Source organism: Salmo salar, chromosome ssa16 (assembly GCF_905237065.1).
Source record: "Salmo salar chromosome ssa16, Ssal_v3.1, whole genome shotgun sequence".
Taxonomy (NCBI): Eukaryota; Metazoa; Chordata; class Actinopteri; order Salmoniformes; family Salmonidae; genus Salmo; species Salmo salar.
Window position 1 is genome coordinate 94187060 of NC_059457.1, and position 18682 is coordinate 94205741.

The 18682-nt window shown below is 44.7% G+C and overlaps 1 protein-coding gene across 1 annotated transcript; it reads right to left on the reverse strand.

The window, feature by feature from the left end:
* Positions 1-6703: 6703 nt before the first annotated feature.
* LOC106575020 (high-affinity choline transporter 1) lies at positions 6704-18447 on the reverse strand. The gene is given in 10 exon segments (XM_045696822.1): positions 6704-7363; positions 7717-7820; positions 7823-7933; positions 10519-10672; positions 14151-14294; positions 14774-14922; positions 15018-15173; positions 16875-16988; positions 17481-17737; positions 18297-18447. Coding segments are annotated over 9 exon segments (1776 nt in total). The 5' UTR covers positions 17668-17737; positions 18297-18447; the 3' UTR covers positions 6704-6706.
* Between the last annotated feature and the right edge of the window lie 235 nt (positions 18448-18682).

Genomic DNA, 18682 nt, shown 5'->3' on the forward strand with positions numbered 1-18682 from the left:
TTTGGCACGATAACCTGGTCATTGTTTGGCACGTTAACCTGGTCACGGTTTGGCACGTTAACCTGGTCGTGGTTTGGCACGTTAACCTGGTCGTGGTTTGGCACGTTAACCTGGTCGTGGTTTGGCACGTTAACCTGGTCATGGTTTGGCATGATAACCTGGTCGTGGTTTGGCACGTTAACCTGGTCGTGGTTTGGCACGATAACCTGGTCGTGGTTTGGCACGTTAACCTGGTCGTGGTTTGGCACGTTAACCTGGTCGTGGTTTGGCACGTTAACCTGGTTGTGGTTTGGCACGTTAACCTGGTCGTGGTTTGGCACGTTAACCTGGTCGTGGTTTGGCACGTTAACCTGGTCACGGTTTGGCACGTTAACCTGGTCGTGGTTTGGCACGTTAACCTGGTTGTGGTTTGGCACGTTAACCTGGTCGTGGTTTGGCACGTTAACCTGGTCGTGGTTTGGCACGTTAACCTGGTCGTGGTTTGGCACGTTAACCTGGTCGTGGTTTGGCACGTTAACCTGGTCACGGTTTGGCACGTTAACCTGGTCGTGGTTTGGCACGTTAACCTGGTCATGGTTTGGCATGATAACCTGGTCGTGGTTTGGCACGTTAACCTGGTCGTGGTTTGGCACGATAACCTGGTCACGGTTTGGCACGATAACCTGGTCGTGGTTTGGCACGATAACCTGGTCGTGGTTTGGCACGTTAACCTGGTCGTGGTTTGGCACGTTAACCTGGTCGTGGTTTGGCACGATAACCTGGTCACGGTTTGGCACGATAACCTGATCACGGTTTGGCACGATAACCTGGTCATGGTTTGGCACGATAACATGGTATTTCAATGTATCCCCTGAGACACACAGTTTTAATAAGGTGATCTATGACTGTTGGTGGGTGGAGGATGGAGGGTCCTAGGAGAGGTTCAACAAGGTTCGGCCGGCCGTGTGATTGATCCAGGACAATGGGACGTCGGGTTCGGGGTTTAGAGGATGTTGTCCTGTTTATCAGTTGATGGAGAGTTCTGGAACTCGTGGAGGAAAGTTCTCTCACTTTGACGGTAAATTACTCCTGTGTCAAAATCCAATCCAAATTGATTTTATAATGCCTTTTTTTTTTCCCTGTGTCATATCTTTGCCATAGTAGTAGAATGACATATTTGATGGTGTGTTTCTATATTCTACACTAAGCTTGGACCAGTTTAGAAACTAACCCTGTTAACTTGTCATTTTGTTCCACATCCTTGTGAGTTCAATCTGGGTCTGGAAAAGCACATCGAAACTCGTAACGTCTGCAAGACATCAACGACACGTCACAAGGACCTTTTAAATACGTCCAAGTTTAAAATATCCATGAATGAATCTGTATTTGGTAACGTCCAAATGCTATTTTTTCCTCCAACATCAAGGAAGGAGAGCCAAGTCGGACATCATGAGCCCCTTCCTCCTTCCCCCTTCCTCCTTCCTCCTTCCCCCTTCCTCCCATTCCCACTACCAGAGAATAAGTGGATTGACTTTTGGCTGAGCTTTTCCCTGTCATAATTGTTAATTATGGTGAGTGCACTGTGCTGTTCCTTTGTGAATGAGACTCTCTGGCTGCGTGTCTTTATGGGACTGGGTCCCGGAGCCCAAGGGCACAGCGGAGGACACAGTAGGGGGGGACAAGGTAGGGTGGCTGGGACAAGAGAGTGTTTGTGGGGCCTTTGCGTCATCCCCTCAGGGGCGACGGCTCTAACAGGCTACATTAACCCCCCCAACTCTTCCGTACTAGACGAGTGCAGCACTTAAGGTAATATAACTAACAGGATCTATTTTAAGACCACGGGTCTTTTGACTGAGGCCATCTGATGGATAAAGACGCAAGCCGAGCATTGTAATTTTTGTCACGTTTTCGGGTCGTGTTCTCTTTCTCTCCGCCCACCAGAAGCTGGCTTCCAGAGTCGCCTACCAATCGACGCTGGCTTCCAGAGTCGCCTACCAATCGACGCTGGCTTCCAGAGTCGCCTGTCAATCGACGCTGGCTTCCAGAGTCGCCTACCAATCGACGCTGGCTTCCAGAGTCGCCTACCAATCGACGCTGGCTTCCAGAGTCGCCTACCAATCGACGCTGGCTTCCGGAGTCGCCTACCAATCGACGCTGGCTTCCGGAGTCGCCTACCAATCGACGCTGGCTTCCGGAGTCGCCTACCAATCGACGCTGGCTTCCGGAGTCGCCTACCAATCGACGCTGGCTTCCGGAGTCGCCTACCAATCGACGCTGGCTTCCGGAGTCGCCTACCAATCGACGCTGGCTTCCGGAGTCGCCTACCAATCGACGCTGGCTTCCGGAGTCGCCTACCAATCGACGCTGGCTTCCGGAGTCGCCTACCAATCGACGCTGGCTTCCAGAGTCGCCCACCAATCGACGCTGGCTTCCGGAGTCGCCCACCAATCGACGCTGGCGAAAGGCTTCTAACTGGCCACTGATTTAATACGCTGACGGTTTCTTGTAAGAAAAGAATGATGGGACAACCAATCAACAACGTTGAAAACACACCATAAATAGACAATAATAGTTCCTTTATAATAAAAGGAATGTTTTAGAATGCTTCAGAGTTCTGAAAGCGCCAAATTGTTTGATTAAGTTATTTGTCCATTTGTGGAAGAGGAAATGCTCTGACCAGTGACAGGACTCGACCATAGTTAACAGGAAGATATCTCTCTCTCTCTCTCTCTCTCTCTCTCTCTCTCTCTCTCTCTCTCTCTCTCTCTCTCTCTCTCTCTCTCTCTCTCTCTCTCTCTCTCTCTCTCTCTCTCTCTCTCTCTACCTCTCTCTACCTCTCTCTCTACCTCTCTCTCTCTACCTCTCTCTCTCTACCTCTCTCTTGCTCTCTCTCTCTAGCTCTCTCTAGCTCTCTCTCTAGCTCTCTCTCTACCTCTCTCTTGCTCTCTCTCTCTAGCTCTCTAGCTCTCTCTCTCGAGCTGTGGTTGGGAGGTCAGACGGGGAAAATGACAAAACAGGAACGATAAAAATCCCTAAGCCCTGATGGTAAACTGTGCTGTATGTAGCCCTGAAAATCCAGATTCCACATGTTGATAAAGGACTATTTCTATAAACGACAGCGCAACTACAAAAACATTAAACATTAAATTGTTTAAATCATATAATTTATTCAATTTCAGCATTGTTTCTTTTTAAGACATCAAAAATAAATAAAGATTTAGTAAGGGGTTCTATGTTGTCAAACTGATATATGACTTCTACCAGCATCATCTGTCTAAAATGTTTTTCTTCATATTATTATATACACATATAATTATAATATATACGTATTATTATATCATATACAGATACACATAGAATTATTATATTATATACAGATACACATATAATTATTATAATATATACAGATATACGTATAATTATATCATATTATATACAGATACACATAGAATTATTATAATATATACAGATATACGTATTATTATATACAGATACACATATTATACACAGATATACACCCTATTATTATATACAGATACACGCCACACAAAACACCGTACAATGCTGTTGACAACAAATAAATGCATACATTTCGGACTGTAACCCATGGAATAACCCAGTAAGGCTGTATATAGACAGACCTTCAGTAATAACCCAGTAAGGCTGTATACAGACAGACCTTCAGTAATAACCCAGTAAGGCTGTATACAGACAGACCTTCAGTAATAACCCAGTAAGGCTGTATACAGACAGACCTTCAGTAATAACCCAGTAAGGCTGTATACAGACAGACCTTCAGTAATAACCCAGTAAGGCTGTATACAGACAGACCTTCAGTAATAACCCAGTAAGGCTGTATACAGACAGACCTTCAGTAATAACCCAGTAAGGCTGTATACAGACAGACCTTCAGTAATAACCCAGTAAGGCTGTATACAGACAGACCTTCAGGAATAACCCAGTAAGGCTGTATACAGACAGACCTTCAGGAATAACCCAGTAAGGCTGTATACAGACAGACCTTCAGTAATAACCCAGTAAGGCTGTATACAGACAGACCTTCAGGAATAACCCAGTAAGGCTGTATACAGACAGACCTTCAGTAATAACCCAGTAAGGCTGTATACAGACAGACCTTCAGTAATAACCCAGTAAGGCTGTATACAGACAGACCTTCAGTAATAACCCAGTAAGGCTGTATACAGACAGACCTTCAGGAATAACCCAGTAAGGCTGTATACAGACAGACCTTCAGTAATAACCCAGTAAGGCTGTATACAGACAGACCTTCAGTAATAACCCAGTAAGGCTGTATACAGACAGACCTTCAGTAATAACCCAGTAAGGCTGTATACAGACAGACCTTCAGTAATAACCCAGTAAGGCTGTATACAGACAGACCTTCAGTAATAACCCAGTAAGGCTGTATACAGACAGACCTTCAGTAATAACCCAGTAAGGCTGTATACAGACAGACCTTCAGTAATAACCCAGTAAGGCTGTATACAGACAGACCTTCAGTAATAACCCAGTAAGGCTGTATACAGACAGACCTTCAGTAATAACCCAGTAAGGCTGTAGACGTTATGACATAAGTCACCATTTAAAACCAAAAGCGTGTAATTAAAGCCATTACATTACTACATTTTACAATAAATACTTTGCTGTGTATATTCCTTCCATGTAGATTTTATATCATACATTGTTTTTTTTTTTTAAATCAGGTTTTTTATACCCAACATTGAATGAAATCAAAATGAGCCTGTATTGTACAGCGCTGTAAATCGACTACCTATTTCTAAATGTTAATGTTTTCTACTCAACATGGTATTAAGAGTATTGTGTGTTTTTGAAAGGTTATTAAAATGTTTGAAATGACCTTTATGATAAAGCTGCTGTCTATACTAGGATATAACTCACAGTAACAGCGTTGTGGGGAAAAGCCGCATCCCAAAACGTTTCTCTACGTGTTCGTCCGTGGAGGAAGTGGTCAGAAAGTAGTTTGGCCGTTCAGGAGATAAAAGGTGCTGAAAGTTGAACCATTTTTTAGGGGTGTTTCCCCCCCCCCACATGTATATCTTCATCACTGGAAAATACGAATTGTTGAGTTTGATATCATTTTTTTTTTAAAAGCTTACAATAAGGGTTGTCAAACAATTGTAATAATTTCTGTAAAATATGAAGACATTTTTTGTGTGTTTTGCCTGACATAGTTTTGTTGTTGTTGAAATTATTAAATAGTTTGACAGCCCTGTTGGTAAACTTTAAATGACATAAGGCGGGATATCTCAGCCGTTTTGTTGTCAGCTTTTGTCTTTTCCAGTCTCATGGTACGGTACGTCTCAGCTTTTGTATCTCAGCCTGATATCTCAGCCGTTTTGTATTTTCCAGTCTCATGGTACGGGTAGGGAAAGTAGGTCAATTTTATCTCTTTTGGTATTCAAGTCCAAAAAGTCACTTTCTGACCACTTCTACAATAGAATGTTTTGTTCAAATCAAAAGGGATCAGTACAGTGGACTTCCCCCTTTATCCATCATCCTGAACCAATCAGTACAGTGGACTTCCCCTTTATCCATCATCCTGAACCAATCAGTACAGTGGACTTCCCCTTTATCCATCATCCTGAACCAATCAGTACAGTGGACTTCCCCCCCGGGATTCCTTTATCCATCATCCTGAACCAATCAGTACAGTGGACTTCCCCTTTATCCATCATCCTGAACCAATCAGTACAGTGGACTTCCCCTTTATCCATCATCCTGAACCAATCATATACCAGGTACAGTGGATTGAACACAGGAATATGCAATGTCACAAAAATATCCCAAAAATCCAGATTTGATAATTGATCAATTATTGTCCGTCTGATTATTTGATATTTATCTTTCTACAATACGACTCAGAACATTACACTTCCCATTCAGACCAAAACTTAATTCATCAGTCAAATAAAAAAAAAAAAATGAACTGTTGCTGTTTGTATCTAAAATAACAGTGACAAATTATTTTAATTATTTTAATCTTTATACTCGGAACTATTTATCTTTCATTATTACATCTGTAAGCTTGTCTGTCCATTTTGGCTCAATACAATTTCTATTGGATCAAAACTAGGTATTTAAAGTCTCTGTACATGTCCAATAGTTTATAAACTGCTTTATCCCGTTATGACCCGCTGTCATTTCATCCCAGACTGAGACCGGGTAGAGTTCAGGTCTGATACATACCAACATGGCGGTCCGTTCTCCACTGGTCACTCACATTCAGCAAGCAACATTAGTCTTGTCTCGTTGCCAATGATGTCCTCTTATCTCTATCTTCTATTCTGTGCCATCTTTCTCTTATATTTAACCTTTATTTAACTAGTCAGTTAAAATAAAAACAATCTTATTTTCAACGACGGCCTACAGGAGAACAGTGGGTTAATGAACTGCTTTGTTCAGGGGGCAGAACGATAGATTTTATACCTTGGCAGCTCGGGGATTCGATCTTGCAACCTTTCGGTTACTAGTCCAACTCTCTAACCACTAGGCTACCCTGCCTCCCCCAATAGATGGCATTATCTCCATCTATATCTGTTTCATCTTCGTAACTCACTTGGCCATGATCAAATCAAATCAAAGCGGTTAAATATCAAACTAGTAAAAATGTGTATTTCAGTCTCCGTCACTTCAGTCCTCTTTACGTTCCCCAAATGTTCCCGTTTAAAGGTCCCCGGGGGGGGGTTTAGTCCAGGGTCTTGTGGTTGGGGCTGTCTTCAGGACTAGAGTCCTCCTCGGCCAGAGTGTCTCTACGGGTGAATGTAGCGGCCAGTTGAACGCTGAGCCGCGGTTTGACAGGCGCCATCTCAGACAACGCCATGTCGTTACCATTGACCAACGTGGTCTTGTCCATGTTCTCTATGCTGTGCTGGGCCAACACCGCGTCCAAGAAGTCGTACTTGGCCGACAACTTGCCGCTCTCAAACAGATACTTGGCCAGGTAGGAGAAAGCCACGTTGCCTAAGAACGAGGCTAACATGGAGACGGTTTTAAACGGGAACTTCTGCACCACTATGTGTTCCACCTCTCCGGTCAGATGATGAATCCGGTCCTCCAGCTGCCAACCTGGGTAGTAGATGAAAGGGGGTAGTGAGAGGTAAGGTTCCCCTCCTCCGATCCTCAGGAACAGACCGAAGGCGTAAGCTGCGACGGAACCGTATGTGTTGGTTCCCTTGACGAAGAGGACGGAGATGAGCTGAGGGAAGATAATAACGTAGACCAGGTCGGAGCTCAGGTACCACAACCCGTACACCGTCCCCGTTAGCAGCGCCATCGCCGTGGCCAGGCCGCCGAACACAAAGATGGTGACGCGCATCACCCACACGATCTCCGTGTCCGATGCCTGAGGGGGAGGAGGAGGAGGGGTGTACAACGTTACACACACACACAACAACAACACAGAGAACAACAACAACAACACAGAGAACAACACACACAACAACAACAACAACAACACACACACCAACAACACACACACCAACAACACACACACCAACAACACACACACCAACAACAACAACACACAGAACAACACAGAGAACAACACACACAACAACACACAGAACAACAACACACACAACAATAACACAGAGAACAGCGTCTCAACTGCTTCTATGAAGTTTAGATATTTTGTGAACAGGAAGTAGTAAGTGGTGGTTTTTAGTCCCGCCCCCCCCCCCCTTCCTTCCAACTCACCGATTGGCGGAAGGCCAGCTGGTAGATGTTCCGAGCGAACATGGAGCTAGCCGATAGGATGGAGGAGTCGGCGGATGACATCACAGCAGCAGAGACCGCCCCAGGCCGAAGAAGGAGACGAAGGGAGGACAGAGGTACTGGAGGACTATGGGTAATATCATGTCTGCCTGGTCCCTCTCCTTGGGAGGTACAGGTCCATACGCAGTCTGGTTCCAGTCTGAAGAACACGAGGAACACAACATGTCGTTTGGAACCTGGAACCACAGCTGAATCTAAAGGACTCCCCTTTCTCTGGTTCTAGTCTGAGGAACATGAGGATCAGTACACACAACTGTCGAAGAACAGAGCCCAAGAACTTAGAACCAGAACTAAAACTGTGGTAGACAGAGGTCAAAGGAACCTACTAAAGAACTACAACTGTGGAAGAACAGCGGTCAAAGGAACCTACTAAAGAACTACAACTGTGGAAGAACAGAGGTCAAAGGAACCTATTAAAGAACTACAACTGTGGAAGAACAGAGGTCAAAGGAACCTACTAAAGAACTACAACTGTGGAAGAACAGAGGTCAAAGGAACCTACTAAAGAACTACAACTGTGGAAGAACAGAGGTCAAAGGAACCTACTAAAGAACTACAACTGTGGAAGAACAGAGGTCAAAGGAACCTACTAAAGAACTACAACTGTGGAAGAACAGAGGTCAAAGGAACCTACTAAAGAACTACAACTGTGGAAGAACAGAGGTCAAAGGAACCTATTAAAGAACTACAACTGTGGAAGAACAGAGGTCAAAGGAACCTACTAAAGAACTACAACTGTGGAAGAACAGAGGTCAAAGGAACCTATTAAAGAACTACAACTGTGGAAGAACAGAGGTCAAAGGAACCTACTAAAGAACTACAACTGTGGAAGAACAGAGGTCAAAGGAACCTATTAAAGAACTACAACTGTGGAAGAACAGCGGTCAAAGGAACCTACTAAAGAACTCCAACTGTGGAAGAACAGAGGTCAAAGGAACCTATTAAAGAACTACAACTGTGGAAGAACAGAGGTCAAAGGAACCTACTAAAGAACTACAACTGTGGAAGAACTCGTGTGTCAGGTTAGAAAGACCAATGTGGAACCTCCTTAACAGTACAACCCTACTACAGCTTTATACATGATGATAAACAGTCATGTCAGATTGTCTGTTCTACTGTAACTATATATCATCCCTTAAACGTAGCATTTCACCTCCCGTCACTGGACGTAGTCCTACTGTAACTATATATCATCCCTTAAACGTAGCATTTCACCTCCCAACACTGGTTTAGTCCTACTGTAACTATATATCATCCCTTAAACGTAGCATTTCACCTCCCGTCACTGGGCGTAGTCCTACTGTAACTATATATCATCCCTTAAACGTAGCATTTCACCTCCCAACACTGGTTTAGTCCTACTGTAACTATATATCATCCCTTAACGTAGCATTTCACCTCCCAACACTGGTTTAGTCCTACTGTAACTATATATCATCCCTTAAACGTAGCATTTCACCTCCCAACACTGGTTTAGTCCTACTGTAACTATATATCATCCCTTAAACGTAGCATTTCACCTCCCATTCCTGACTCAGTAACTGAGTGTACAGACAGTGATTCAGCAGGACTTTGATGGTGGAGTTAAACCCTGGAGATCAAACCTTCTGCTTCTCCTCAGATGTAATATTTACAAAGTTCACAGTAGTAAACGGAGAGAGAGACGGATAGAGAGAGGTTGAGAGAGAGAGAGACGGAGAGAGAGAGAGAGAGAGAGAGATTGAGAGGGAGAGAGACGGATAGAGAGAGAGAGAGATTGAGAGAGATTGAGAGGGAGAGAGACGGAGAGAGAGAGATTGAGAGAGAGAGAGATAAGAGAGAGAGAGAGAGAGAGAGATTGAGAGGGAGAGAGACGGAGAGAGAGAGAGAGAGATAGAGAGAGAGAGGGAGAGAGACGGAGAGAACGATCCTCCATAATGGATGAAGGGACCAGCTGATGATGTTTTTTTTTTTAGCTTTTCCAGAGATTCGGGGGAAACACGGCACGGTTCCCCCCGTGTCCCCGTCCCCGGACCCCCCGGACCCCGTCCCCCCAGACCCCCTCCCCCCCAACGCCCAGCAGGGGGACAGACCTCTGGAATATGTATCATCATTAGGCTACCAGATGAGGAACTCTCAATCAGACGTTTGGGAATGTTAGGATAACAACTAACAGATATAGATCAAGCAACGCGACAGAACGAGATGTCCCAGGTAGAACCGCTCAGACATAAAGTAACTGTAGCCCAGCTGTGTGTAGGTCTGTGTGTGTAGGTGTGTGTGTGTGTAGGTGTGTGTGGGTGTGTAGGTGTGTGTGTGGGGCTGTGTGTGTGTAGTGTGTGTGTGTAGGTGTGTGTGAGGTGTGTGTGTGTGTGTAGGTGTGTGTAGGTGTGTGTGTGTGTGTGTGTGTGTAGGTGTGTGTGTGTAGGTGTGTGTAGGTGTGTGTGTGTAGGTGTGGTGTGGTGTGTGTGTGTGTGTGTAGGTGTGTGTGTGGTGTGTGTAGGTGTGTGTGTAGTGTGTGTGTGTGTGTGAGGTGTGTGTGTAGGTGTGTGTGTGTGTGTGTGTGTAGGTGTGTGTGTAGGTGTGTGTGTGTGTGTGTGTGTAGGTGTGTGTGTAGGTGTGTGTGTGTGTGTAGGTGTGTGTGTGTGTGTGTGTGTGTAGGTGTGTGTGTGTGTGTAGGTGTGTGTGTGTGTGTGTGTGTGTGTGGCAGGTGTGTGTGTGTGTAGGTGTGTCTGCATGTCTCACCTGTGGAAGCCCCTATAGCCCCGATCATTACTGAGGGCACAGCCATGACCAGGCACCCTGCAGCAGCGATGAACGAGAGCACCTGGGCGTACGAAGCTGAAGAGGCAGAGAGAACTCGTTGAAAATACACCTGCCAGGGAATCCCCCCCAACATCTAAAATACAGAGAGGAGACAGTGAATTCATCAACACAGAGAGGAGACAGTGAATTCATCCAGAACACAGAGAGGAGACAGTGAATTCATCCAGAACACAGAGAGGAGACAGTGAATTCATCCAGAACACAGAGAGGAGACAGTGAATTCATCAACACAGAGAGGAGACAGTGAATTCATCCAGAACACAGAGAGGAGACAGTGAATTCATCAACACAGAGAGGAGACAGTGAATTCATCCAGAACACAGAGAGGAGACAGTGAATTCATCAACACAGAGAGGAGACAGTGAATTCATCCAGAACACAGAGAGGAGACAGTGAATTCATCAACACAGAGAGGAGACAGTGAATTCATCAACACAGAGAGGAGACAGTGACTTCATCCAGAACACAGAGAGGAGACAGTGAATTCATCAACACAGAGAGGAGACAGTGAATTCATCCAGAACACAGAGAGGAGACAGTGAATTCATCAACACAGAGAGGAGACAGTGAATTCATCCAGAACACAGAGAGGAGACAGTGACTTCATCAACACAGAAAGGAGACAGTGAATTCATCCAGAACACAGAGAGGAGACAGTGAATTCATCCAGAACACAGAGAGGAGACAGTGAATTCATCAACACAGAGAGGAGACAGTGAATTCATCCAGAACACAGAGAGGAGACAGTGAATTCATCAACACAGAGAGGAGACAGTGAATTCATCAACACAGAGAGGAGACAGTGAATTCATCAACACAGAGAGGAGACAGTGAATTCATCCAGAACACAGAGAGGAGACAGTGAATTCATCAACACAGAGAGGAGACAGTGAATTCATCCAGAACACAGAGAGGAGACAGTGAATATTCTGTCTGCTGGAGTACCAGACCCAGTCTTATCCAGAACCAGTCTTATCCAGAACCAGTCTTATCCAGACCCAGTCCTATCCAGAACCAGTCCTATCCAGAACCATCCAGACCCAGTCTTATCCAGACCCAATCCTATCCAGACCCAGTCCTATCCAGAACCAGTCCTATCCAGAACCAGTATTATCCAGAACCAGTCCTATACAGAACCAGTCCTATCCAGAACCAGTCCTATCCAGAACCAGTATTATCCAGACCCAATCCTATCCAGAACCAGTCCTATTCAGAACCAGTCCTATCCAGAACCAGTATTATCCAGAACCAGTCCTATCAAGACCCAATCCTATCCAGACCCAGTCCTATCCAGACCCATCCAGAACCAGTCTTATCCAGAACCAGTCTTATCCAGACCCAGTCCTATCCAGACCCAGTCCTATCCAGACCCATCCAGACCCAGTCTTATCCAGACCCAATCGTATCCAGACCCAGTCCTATCCAGAACCAGTCCTATCCAGAACCAGTATTATCCAGAACCAGTCCTATACAGAACCAGTCCTATCCAGAACCAGTCCTATCCAGAACCAGTATTATCCAGACCCAATCCTATCCAGAACCAGTCCTATTCAGAACCAGTCCTATCCAGAACCAGTATTATCCAGAACCAGTCCTATCAAGACCCAATCCTATCCAGAACCAGTATTATCCAGACCCAATCCTATCCAGCACCAGTATTATCCAGAACCAGTCTTATCCAGAACCAGTCCTATCCAGAACCAGTCCTATCCAGAACCAGTCCTATCCAGAACTGTACGTACCAGCAGACAGAAGTTGTCTATCCAGACCCAGTCCTATCCAGACCCAGTCCTATCCAGAACTGTACGTACCAGCAGACAGAAGTTGTCTAACCAGACCCAGTCCTATCCAGACCCAGTCCTATCCAGACTCAGTCCTATCCAGAACTGTACGTACCAGCAGACAGAAGTTGTCTATCCAGACCCAGTCCTATCCAGAACTGTACGTGCCAGCAGACAGAAGTTGTCTATCCAGACCCAGTCCTATCCAGACCCAGTCCTATCCAGAACTGTACGTACCAGCAGACAGAAGTTGTCTATCCAGACCCAGTCCTATCCAGACCCAGTCCTATCCAGACCCAGTCCTATCCAGAACTGTACGTACCAGCAGACAGAAGTTGTCTATCCAGACCCAGTCCTATCCAGACCCAGTCCTATCCAGAACTGTACGTACCAGCAGACAGAAGTTGTCTATCCAGACCCAGTCCTATCCAGACCCAGTCCTATCCAGACCCAGTCCTATCCAGAACTGTACGTACCAGCAGACAGAAGTTGTCTATCCAGACCCAGTCCTATCCAGACCCAGCCCATCCTATCCAGACCCAGTCCTATCCAGAACTGTACGTACCAGCAGACAGAAGTTGTCTATCCAGACCCAGTCCTATCCAGACCCAGTCCTATCCAGACCAGTCCTATCCAGAACTGTACGTACCAGCAGACAGAAGTTGTCTATCCAGACCCAGTCCTATCCAGACCCAGTCCTATCCAGAACTGTACGTACCAGCAGACAGAAGTTGTCTATCCAGACCCAGTCCTATCCAGACCCAGTCCTATCCAGACCTGTACGTACCAGCAGACAGAAGTTGTCTATCCAGACCCAGTCCTATCCAGACCCAGTCCTATCCAGACCCAGTCCTATCCAGAACTGTACGTACCAGCAGACAGAAGTTGTCTATCCAGACCCAGTCCTATCCAGACCCAGTCCTATCCAGAACTGTACGTACCAGCAGACAGAAGTTGTCTATCCAGACCCAGTCCTATCCAGACCCAGTCCTATCCAGACCTGTACGTACCAGCAGACAGAAGTTGTCTATCCAGACCCAGTCCTATCCAGACCCAGTCCTATCCAGACCCAGTCCTATCCAGAACTGTACGTACCAGCAGACAGAAGTTGTCTATCCAGACCCAGTCCTATCCAGACCCAGACCCAGTCCTATCCAGACCCAGTCCTATCCAGACCTGTACGTACCAGCAGACAGAAGTTGTCTATCCAGACCCAGTCCTATCCAGACCCAGTCCTATCCAGAACTGTACGTACCAGCAGACAGAAGTTGTCTATCCAGACCCAGTCCTATCCAGACCCAGTCCTATCCAGAACTGTACGTACCAGCAGACAGAAGTTGTCTATCCAGACCCAGTCCTATCCAGACCCAGTCCTATCCAGAACTGTACGTACCAGCAGACAGAAGTTGTCTATCCAGACCCAGTCCTATCCAGACCCAGTCCTATCCAGACCTGTACGTACCAGCAGACAGAAGTTGTCTATCCAGACCCAGTCCTATCCAGACCCAGTCCTATCCAGACCTGTACGTACCAGCAGACAGAAGTTGTCTATCCAGACCCAGTCCTATCCAGACCCAGTCCTATCCAGAACTGTACGTACCAGCAGACAGAAGTTGTCTATCCAGACCCAGTCCTATCCCTAACCCGTCCTATCCAGAACTGTACGTACCAGCAGACAGAAGTTGTCTATCCAGACCCAGTCCTATCCAGACCCAGTCCTATCCAGACCCAGTCCTATCCAGACCCAGTCCTATCCAGAACTGTACGTACCAGCAGACAGAAGTTGTCTATCCAGACCCAGGTGTCTTCTCTCTTGATGTTTCCCTTCCAGGGAGCTTGGTAGATCTCCTTCACTGCACTGATCTTGATGTCAGACACGGCTGGGTTGTTCAGAGCGAACGGTACTGAAACCCACTGACACAGAGGCAGAGACACACGGGAACACGTCAAACCCGGGTCAAACACACACCGCTACAGCCAGAATGTCACGTTTTAAATAGTTGTAGAAATATAGTATAATGTATTAGATAGTTGTAGAAATATAGTATAATGTATTAAATAGTTGTAGAAATATACTATAATGTATTAAATAGTTGTAGAAATATAGTATAATGTATTAAATAGTTGTAGAAATATAGTATAATGTATTAAATAGTTGTAGAAATATAGTATAATGTATTAAATAGTTGTATAAATATAGTATAAGGTTTTTAATAGTTGTAGAAATATAGTATAATGTATTAAATAGTGAGAGTCGTCCCTACTCCTTCTCAAATTCTTTCAAATGTTTCAGCTACAATGGAACCCAACGGAATTGGTCCCCAAAGTACAAACTCCCAAGCGAAAGTGAAGTCCAGCTGAAGTAAGTATTTGGTACGGGCCGAGTGTCTCACCAATCCCAGGAAGATACAGAAGAGTTGCACCACGTCGGTGTACGCTACAGAATACAGACCTCCAACTAACGTGTAGAAGATGGCAATACAGGCAGAGATCACCACAGACATCTTGATGTTTATGTCTATGATCACACTCAGCGTGGCTCCTAGAGAAACCGACAGACAGGGACCTGATCAGAGATAGTAACAACACAGACGAGAGATCACACTGTGCTGTAATATATCATTCATAATAACTTGCCCAGAGCAGATAAAATGGCCGCAGACCAGAAGATCTCTCCCATTAGAGCAGGTATGAAGAGCAGACCACCCATTCTCTTCCCATACTTCTGCTGGAAAGGGTCCAGCATGGTGACATAACCTCGAGAACGCATGGGCTTGGCGAAGAACAGGCCTCCTGCACACGGGAGGAATGTTGGCAGGTTTAAACGCACAGAATATTGGGGATTTTCAGAAGAATGTAAAATATATTTTGATTATTTCACAAGTAAGTCTACATTGTTAATTTATATATTCCAAACTGTAGTCTACTACTCAGTGGCATTCTGAAAGTATTCAGACCCCTTGACTTTTTTCCACATTTTGTTATGTTACAGTCTTATTCTAAAATGGATTAAATTAAATGTTTTCCTCATCAATCTACACACAATACCCCATAATGACATCACAATACCCCATGATGCCATCACAATACCCCATGATGACATCACAATACCCCATAATGACATCACAATACCCCATAATGACATCACAATACCCCATGATGACATCACAATACCCCATGATGACATCACAATACCCCATGATGACAAAGCGAAAACAGGTTGAGAAATGTTTGCAAATGTATTAACAACGAAAAACAGAAATACCTGATTTACATAAGTATTCAGACCCTTTGCTATGAGACTTGAAATTGAGCTCAGGTGCATCCTGTTTCCATTGATCATCCTTGAGATGTTTCTACAACTTGATTGGAGTCCACCTGTGATAAATTCAATTGATTGGACATGGTTTGGAAAGGCACACACCTGTCTATATAAGGTCCCACAGTTGACAGTGCATGTCAGAGCAAAAACCAAGCCATGAGGTCGAAGGAATTGTCCGTAGAGCTCAGAGACAAGATTGTGTCGAGGCACAGATCTGGGGAAGGGTACCAAAACATTTCTGCTGCATTGAAGATCCCCAAAAACACAGTGGCGTCCATCATTCTGAAATGGAAGAAGTTTGGAACCACCAAGACTCATCCTAGAGCTGGCCGCCCGGCCAAACTGAGCAATCAGGGGAAGAAGGGCCTTGGTCAGGGAGGTGACCAAGAACCCGATGGTCACTCTGACAGAGCTCCAGAGTTCCTCTGTGGAGATGGGAGAACCTTCCAGAAGGACAACCATCTCTGCAGCACTCAAACAATCTGGCCTTTATGGTAGAGTGGCCAGACGGAAGCCACTCCTCAGTAAAAGACACATGACAGCCCACTTGGAGTTTGCCAAAAGGCATCTAAAGACTCGCAGAGCACGAGAAACAAGATTCTCTGATCTTGAGTGGCCCAGCCAGGGTCCAGACTTCAACCCGATCGAACATCTCAGGAGAGACCTGAAAATAGCTGTGCAGCAACACTCCCCATCCAACCTGACAGAGCTTGAGAGGATCTGCAGAGAAGAATGGGACAAACTCTCCAAATACAGGTGTGCCAAACATGTAGCTTTATACCCAAGAAGAATCTAGGCTGTAATCGCTGCCAAAGGTGCTTCAACAAAGTACTGCTTAAAGGGTCTGAATACTTATGTAAATGTGATTTTTACGTTTTCTATTTTAATTTATTTTGTAACATTTTCTAAAAACCTGTTTTTGCTTTGTCATTATGGGGTATTGTGATGTCATTATGGTATTTGATGTCATTATGGGGTATTGTGATGTCATTATGGGGTATTGGATGTCATTATGGGGTATTGTGATGTCATTATGGGGTATTGTGTGTAGATTAATGAGGGGGGGGACAATTTAATCAATTTTAGAATAAGGCTGTAAGGTAACACAATTTGGAGAAATTGAAGGGGTCTGAATACTTTCCGAACACACCGTTTATATTGAGATGACTCACCTACGACTAGACTTAGCGCATATCCAAAAGGCGCTTGTGCCCAAGCCAAGCCATACCCAGGAAGATAGACGTACTCCGCTGTTCCGTTGATATATCCACCACCAACCCAGGTCGCTGCAATGACGACAACAACTAAATGGAAATGTTCAGCCGACAGTAATTCAGAGAGTAAAATCACGATAACCCGACGCGCGTAAAACCAAACGACAAGGTTACAACATTGCGCTTATTTTTGAATTGTGCTTGAAAATGAACGCTTGGTCCGATTATGAGTTTCTTCACGGAAAAATGTATTTAAAAAAATAAAAAAATCTGTAAACTAAAGATGTTCAATGTTGCATTTCAAACATGTTAGTTAGTGGCTTTAGTTAAAGCATTTCTCCTAACCATCGAGCATGAGTTATCAAATTGAATCAGCCTTTATATGTTTTTACAACCGGTTTTTATATCAATCAAGTAAAACATTAAAACATTTTAAAAAGTCTATCGTCCTACAACATTCTGTTAGTAAACTTCTAGAATCCAGAATCACCTTTATTTAGAAAGCAACTTACAAATAGGAAATCGACTAACCTATCGCAATCATCCACACACAACGAAACTCACCGGTCATGGTAAAACCCCCTACAAATAAACCAATGTCTCTGCCACCGACCATGATGGTTTCACTGCGGTCTGTACCCTCCGCTTCCCCGGCGTGTTTGTTCTTCCACGCTGCCCAGATCCCCACCGCGAGGATTAGAACGTAGAAGAGGGCGATCGCCGCCAGTCCCTCCACGTGGATGCCGGTCATCTTGTCTTGTTTGTTTTTTAGCTCGTAGCTGAGCCGTGTGTCCTCGCTAGAAACGGGATGGCATTCAGACCTGCGTGGTGGGGTGCGGAGAGAAAGTGGACATTGAATTGAGTGGCAGTGAAGGATGGACGAATAGCCTAAAAGATCAAATAAAGACAAAAACATTATACTTGTAATTATCTTTTGTTATGTTATTTCCTTAGATTTATTATGTTACTATTTTATAACATCAGAAATAAGACAACAATCTTCTTTTTTTTTTTTTAATCCCCAGACTAGTTTCCAAAATCTCTATGTTTGTGCGCAAAAAGCCCATTACGCACAACCCTCAGACAGTCCGTAGAGCTGTTGACGCGTTAAAACGGACTTCATCTTCTGACGGGAGAAATGTAATATCACTGCGAAAAACATCTATTTAAAATATCAAACGTGTCCTTTTTAAACACAGCCCTCCTCAAATCGGAAAATTATTATATAGGCAATATCTGGAACAATGGTATATATTTTTTTTAAATAATAATAATAATAATACAGACTGATTTACTTTACAATGATGTAGAGATTCCTTTACATGGTCTAACATGTCTTCAGCAACAGCAACAACAAAAATGAGTAAATAGACAAGTTACCTGAAATGTCTCTTGGCTCTACCGGAAACTTGAGGTTTAAAGCCGCTTCTCAACGAACTGGGTGTAGAGATAAACACTGGCCCCAGTGCGTTATTCTCCGGTAACCCTGCTTGAAAACTAAGTAATGATCAACTCAAGAGCTCGTGCTAGGATCGTCCCTCCCGGTGACTTTTATAAGAGTGGCGTCAGACGTCCGGTGTTCACGCGCGGTCAGAGAGAGAAAAGTGAACATCCTTTTTGATGAGAATAATGAGCACGAGAAACGTCACTGGGTTTTTCCTACCGTTACTAGTGGTGTACGCAAGTGTGTGTGTGTGTGTGTGTGTGTGTGTGTGTGTGTGTGTGTGTGTGAGAGAGAGAGAGAGAGACAGAGAGAGAGAGAGAGA